Here is a 6,474-nt window from a genome sequence, read left to right as displayed (position 1 = left end):
GGTTAGGAATGGGATGGAAAAGGGAGGGGGCAACAAACTGCACAGGGGGACAGTGGGGAAGCCATGGCTTTGCCTCCCTGGAGCCGAGGACTGGGGGAACCGCGGCAGCTCTGCCCCTCCCGGCACCAGTAGGGAGGTTTTGGCCAAGCCCTGGTGTAATGGGAGCCCTGGGAGCAGCCGGCAGTCACTCACCACTGCTGCTTTCAGGAGGTCTGTGGAGAAACCTGCAAGGAAGTGGGAGAGGGTTATAAAACAGCCCTGACCGTAAGTCCAGGAGGCTGGGGGCTGTTCTGCAGCAGCTCCAGGTTTAAAGTCTGGGAAGGGTATTTTCTTTGTCAATTTAATAATGTTTAGTAAATGCTGGCAAACGCTGTATGGAGAGCAGCCCCTGTACTGCCCTGCAGCTTGCGCCAGCCTGGGTAACCTGGGGTACCTGGGGATGGGTTCCGAAGATAAAAAAGTGATAAATCTGCCCCTGGAAATCTGTGCAGGTTTCTAACGCGGTGCCAGCTGCAGCCGGGAAAAACTCCCACTGCCTGTGGATGCTGAGGGGAGCATGAGGCAGAGTGCAGGGAATGCCAGAGCCAGGCGGGTTGGGAATGAAAAGCAGCATGGGCTGGAGCATCCCCAGTGCCGAGGGGTGGAAGGGGGGGTCCTGGGGCAGGGTCAGCTTTAGGGGGACAAGATGTAACTCACGGAGGCAGAGAGCGGTGGCTGCCCGTGCCATCCTGCCGATGCTGGGGCTTCGTCCTTGGCACGGCTCAGGCGAGCAGAGTGCAAATGAAGAGCCGTGCCCCACGGTCTGGGATGGGGGAAGGTGCTGGGGGGATCCTGCAGCTGATCCGATCCTCCGATGCGGGGGCTGGAGCTGTAGGAGCACGGCAGCTCAGCGCACCCAGCCTGTGCTCTGCGAGTGCCTGCACAAACCCCCCCAACCAAGGGAGAGATTTTAAATCCTACCTAACAGAAAACAGAATTTCTGCTCAATTCTCCACCCATTATTAAAAGAAACTCCACAATAAATCATCCTCTCTGACACCCAGATCCCCACTCCCACCCGTGCCCTGCAGGGAGAGGGTTCCCCTCCGTCCCCCAGCTCCACACGGGACCGCACCAGCACGGACTGGGAGAAATCCAGTGTAGCCCAGTGGAGGAGCACCAGCAGGCATGCTCTCCCTGTACCCAACTCCTCAGCTAAAAACCCCCGATAGAAAATAAATCTCCGCTCCAGAAATGCCATCGATGGGATGCTCAGCGCTGCCCAGAGCAATTAGCTCATTGCGTATTGCCCTTCGAGGTAGATGAGAGTAGGTTTCTGGCTAAGATTCATTATTTTCCCTAAATCCCACCAGTGGCCTTGCCGAGTCGCTCTCCGTCCAGGGGGGTTTGGCTGGGCGATGAGGATTCGGTGCCACTCGGCCAGGGAAGGTGCTCACCCACCTGCGGTGGCTGGGGCGGGCTCAGCACTTATCTGCTGCTGTGGGGTGGGGATGAAAACGGGGTGTGCCGGGGCAGTTTCTCAACAGTGTTTTGTAATGCTGTTCCCTCTCCCGGTTCTGTTTTTTGGTTTGGGTTTTTGTTTTTGTTTTTTTTTTTTCTTTTGTAAAGGGTCACTTTGAACTCTGGGGTGAGTGAGTTACACCCTCTGTTTCAGTAATTTCTGTGTTCCTGATGGGGACAAAGGTCCTCCCGGTTGGTGAAACACCTTTGAGCTATTCAGGGATATATTATAGAGGGCAACTGGGGTGCAGAACAGACGAGTCTGCGGCGATGGGCTCAGCACCCCTCTGGGAGATGCCTTGGCTGTGGACAATCCCAGTCCCCTTTTTACAAGCTTTCTCCTTGGAATTTCTGATCCCTCTCTGTAATGCCACCTAGCACGTGCCGTGAAGGAGACCAAAAAGAAAGGGAGCAAAGCCTTCCTGAGGCTGTGCGATGAAACCCCGGAGGAGCCCCACGCTGCACGGCAGCAAATGCTTTATCTGTGCATTTATCCTGGGAAAAGGGATGGGTGAGAGCAGCCGGCAGCGGTCGGCTGGGCTGGCTGCCTGCCTGCACCACCCACTCGTCTGGGTTTGGGGGCATCAGCTTTTGAAAGGGTCCCTGGACGTGCTGGCCCAGCGCTGAGCGGGGTTGCCATCCCCTGGTGCTCCTGGCCGGTGTCCCTATCCCCATACCCTACGCAGCAACCGGTCCTGCAGCAGCAGGGCTTGGTCGATGCTGGTGGGTGTTTCTGGTTTCTATTTTGGAAGGATAAAATACCTCTTGCTGCACTGGTAAAATTACAGAAACTTGTTTGCTATGAGGCTGCTGGTGGGACACGGCCCCTGCCGCAGGCTTGCTGGCCAGAGGTGGCTGGGGCAGGAGGGCAGGGGCACATCGGGGCCTCTTCGCGGGTCACTGCGGCTGCCATGCGCCGGGGGTGCTTAAAAACAGCCCTGAAACAATCCCAGGGGCTATAGAGGAAGAAACACAGGAGGACCCACCCCAAAGCCAAATGTGCTGGGAAGCAGCTGCCCCAGCCCTTCCCCGGGGGCCTTGGCGGGTCGGTGGTGGCTCCAACCACATCTCCCTGTGCCAGGTGGGCTGGAAACACTCCTGGTTAAATTGCCAGGTTTATAATCTTAGAAATCTCACAACCTGAAGGCTGCAAATAATTTATTTGGGTCTTGACTCACTTTTCCAGCTGCTCCAACCCAGGGAACGTTGATGTACAAGAATTCTATAGAAATCCTGCATGGTGGCAGCCTTCCCTGTGCACCCCCTAAACTCTGTCTGCCCCAGGGCTGCTTCCCCATTTCCCTGCCAGGGAGAGCTGTGGTGTTCCAAAACTAGGAATTTTTCTTCCGTCTCTGCTCTTTGGTTCAGGACAATCCCAGCCGCTGGTGTTGGCCGGGGTGGGTGGCAGGCAGGGGCAGGGCCGGGGCAGGGGCATCTGCCCTGGCTGCCTCGGGCATTCTCAGTCATGTGTGTCAGAGTTACTAAATCCGGGAGGGCGTTTGGGTAGATAATCCCAGTGCTTTTGGCCAGGAAGATTCTGGCAGGGTGAGGATGCCCACAACAGGTTGGCGGGGTTGGAGCCCTGGGGCTGGTCCTGCTGTGCTGGTCCGGGCTCATTCCTGGAAGCCCCCGGCACTGAGCCAGCCTGTGCAGTGTGGCACGGATTGAGAGACCAGAGGGTGAACTGCAGGGCAAATAGGCGATGGTTTACTATGGTAATGCACAACAGGAGATAAGGGTTATTGCAAGCCGTACAGAACGTCATGGAACACACACCTGATCACAACCCCCCAGTCCGAATGCACGAGTGGGTTCACACACAATGCAGCAAATGGCCCCGCGGCAGCAACGTCAGAGAGGAAGGAGCAGGACCCAACGCGGCACGGGAGGCAAGCCAGGGATGGGCACCGGGAAAACACTTCTCTGCAGGGTAAGGAAAATATATATTTATCTCTGGTTCCTGCAATGTTGGGTAAAAGTGCAACGCATGAAGGCTGAGGGGTGGCGTGGGGTGCAGGGGCTCCCCCAGGCAGATGGTGGGGTGAGCACTGGGTGCCAGCCCTGCAGCGTTGATGGTCCATCACCGTCCCTTTGTGCGGGGTGCCGGTGTGTCCCCATGTACACCCCAGCAACCACTGACCCCATGGCCAAGGACAGCCACATCCCAGGTGTGTGGCTGCAGGACGTGTCCCCCGCTGCGCAGCGGGGAGCATTCCCGCTCTGGGGCCCACGGGAAGGGAAGGCTGCGTCCTGCCTCTGCCGCTGCAGATCTCACCCGTAGCTTCTCAGGACCTCCTGCGCACGTCACCACGGTCATTCTTTGGCAAACAGGTTCACGGTGTTGATTTACAGCTTTGGGACCTGCCTGTGGCTGCCTCTCCCCTCCCTGGCCACTCCTGGGAGATGGGATGGGCAGAGACAGGACTTGGGAGGAAGGAGAGGGATCTTCTGCTCCTCTGAACCCTGCTGAGCCCTCTGCCACCAGCTCATGAGCCTGCGGACCCCGTTTGGTGCCCAGGGCTGGCGCCTGCAGAGCCATGAGCTGTGCACCAGTCCCCATCCTGCAGCAAATGGCAGCACTTCATGCCAAGCCACAAAAGCACGGTGACAGCCACCTCCTCCCTGGCCCCATGCTGCAGCACGGTGAGCCTGGGGACACCAGGGATGGGCGATGCAAAACCCTGCGGGGTTTCGGTGACCCACATGGTGCATTCAGCCCTGAGAAGAGAGCTGTGCTGTTTTGTTTCCCCGCAGGGTAGGAACACGAGTTATGTCAAACCGCCGCCAGGTGCGTTTCGAAGGGGACGGGGTTTGCGGTGTGACAATAACGCTGGGCATGCGCTGATGCGGCAGCTCGGCACCGAATATCCCAGGGATCGGGGCTCTGTACGCAAGGGGCACCAGCCACCCACGCCCCTCCCCAGCCGCCTCGCTCTCTTTGTGTCCAAAACCTCCTCCACGGGCTGCAGAGGACAAGCGGGGTGGGAAGGGGAGAGTGAAGCAGCATGACACCAGCTGGCAAAGCAGGGGCATTTTCAGAGAAACTCCTCTCTGCATCTTGCAAAGCTGAGCGCCAGCGTTGGAGATGAGCTCCTTCCCACTCTTCCCATCAGTCCTCAGCTTTTCTTTCAGCTTCGACCATTTCCTCGGCCGCTCTCGCTGCTCCAGAGCCTCCCAAACTGCCTGCGGCACCCGCTGGTGCTGACACCCCCACAGCAACCTGCCAGCCAGGAGCCACACGATGGGACAAAACCTGATTCCCCCTCGTTTGGGTAAAGCAGAAAGGGGCTTGTGCCTTCTGACCTGTCTCGGCAGGGGTTACACCCACACCCAGGGTAAAAGCGGGTGCTAGGAAAAGGCAATGCTAGGAGAAAGAATAACAAGATCTATTAAAAAAGCTTTGGGCTGCTGGCTATTCTGACCACAGAAGTACTAAAAATACACGCATTTCCGAGACCATCGGTATTTCAGAACCGCTAAAAGACTAGGTGCTTCTCATAGAAATTTGATAAAAGTTTAAAATCCATTTGAATCAACTCACTCACCTTCAACAAACCTTTAAAAAAAACCCCAGAGGCGTGCTGAGGCAGGAAGGGAAGCGCGAGGGCAGGGACAGGCAGGCAGCACATCCTTGGTGGCAGGCAGGGACCTGTCCTGCACCCATCGCACAGCCCAGCTCCGCGGGCGAGACACCTGGGGCCACCCCAGGACTTGGGGAGCCGTCAGTGCCCCCAAGCTGCAATTCAGCCCCCTGATCTCCCACCTCCTGCACAACGTGTGTGCCAGTGATTGCAGCAGGCTGGAGCGAAGGGAAACTGGGGACGCGGACGCTGAAGCAGCACCCGGCACATTCTCCTCTCCCTTTGCTGGGCTGCGTTTTAGCATCCTAGCACCGAGGGTTTGCAGACACCTCCATCATGCTCATGGCAAAGGCAGCATCTGTGCTGCCCCAGCTGTGCCCGAGCCCCGGGACAGGGACGTAAAGCTTTGGGGTCACTCTAAGCTGGTATGTGACACACTGACTCTGCTGCTGAGGCCCAGAATTAGGAAAGGGGCATCCGGTGGCCAGATGGATGATGTGTACATTAAAAAAGAAACCCATCCTAATCACTGCTAAAATCTGCCTAATCCCAGCCCCAGAGGTGAGGGAAGCCACGGCATACAGGAAGTGTGGTTGTGGAGTCAGCGCTGGGCTCTGTGGAGACCTGCTGGGACGAAGATGGAGCATTGGGCTGGAAATGCAGAGGTGCGGTTTGTGCTCACTCCAAAGCCCACTCAGCCAACCACTGCTCACACCGGGCTCGCTGCTCCTCTGTCTCCAGGCTCTTGGCTTCGCTCAGTGCCTCCTCTCCTCCACCACCACGCATGGCTTCCTGGCTCTCCTCCTCTTTCCCCTTCTGCATCATCTTCTCCTTCAGCTCTTGCATGGTCTTATCCAGCTGGTGAGTGACGTTGTGGGGCACCCAGTTGCTGTCCATTGCGGTGACGAAGGGGTCAGGTGCACAAACCTCGATGAGCTCCTTACCGGTGGGGATGCGCAGGTAGTAGGCGTGGAGCATCATCCTATAGGGACTGCTGTCCTTCTTGTGGCTGTAGGTGAAGTCCCCCACGATGGGGTGGCCAATGGCACTGCAGTGAACCCGGAGCTGATGAGTCCGTTTTTTTAGCGGAGGGCTCAGGGACACAGGTTATCCCTGAATCCCTCCTAGAGGGCACAGCGGTGCGAGGTGATGATGCACCAAGCGGCATTTGTCCCCGCCCCCAGCCTGAGAACCCGAGTCCTCTGCGAGCTGAGTGTGACTCTCAGCTCCACTCAGCCCTTCCTAGGCTTTGTTTTTCACTATGCAACCATGCTGCAACCAGGGCTGGAAGCGCAGGTCCCACTGCAGTAGCTCTGCTGCCTCTGGCTGTCCGGCCTCAGCAGCCCCCTGTGCCCGTGCTGCCCCGGCGCTGAGCTCCCACCTGTCAGTGGCT

At 57.8% G+C, this 6,474-nt stretch overlaps 2 protein-coding genes across 2 annotated transcripts in view; both read right to left on the bottom strand.

Annotated features, from left to right (window-relative positions):
- Nucleotides 1-1,435, bottom strand: part of LOC118452472 (mesothelin-like protein) — an 8,318-nt gene extending 6,883 nt beyond the window's left edge. The window contains exons 1-3 of the mRNA XM_035895934.1: nucleotides 1,350-1,435; nucleotides 697-917; nucleotides 193-224 (exon numbers count right to left, since the gene is read on the bottom strand). Of these exons, the coding sequence (XP_035751827.1) occupies nucleotides 193-224; nucleotides 697-727 (63 nt within the window). The 5' untranslated portion in view covers nucleotides 728-917; nucleotides 1,350-1,435. The remainder of the gene's footprint in view (nucleotides 1-192; nucleotides 225-696; nucleotides 918-1,349) is intronic.
- Nucleotides 1,436-3,282: 1,847 nt separating this feature from the next.
- The window catches only part of RPUSD1 (RNA pseudouridine synthase domain containing 1), a 3,933-nt gene continuing 741 nt past the window's right edge, over nucleotides 3,283-6,474 (bottom strand). The window contains 1 exon segment of the mRNA XM_009640407.2: nucleotides 3,283-6,307. Within this exon segment, the coding sequence (XP_009638702.1) occupies nucleotides 5,760-6,307 (548 nt within the window). The 3' untranslated portion in view covers nucleotides 3,283-5,759.

This window comes from Egretta garzetta, unplaced genomic scaffold (assembly GCF_000687185.1).
Source record: "Egretta garzetta isolate BGI_Z169 unplaced genomic scaffold, ASM68718v1 scaffold426, whole genome shotgun sequence".
Classification (NCBI taxonomy): domain Eukaryota; kingdom Metazoa; phylum Chordata; class Aves; order Pelecaniformes; family Ardeidae; genus Egretta; species Egretta garzetta.
This window is presented reverse-complemented; position numbering and strand designations above follow the sequence as displayed.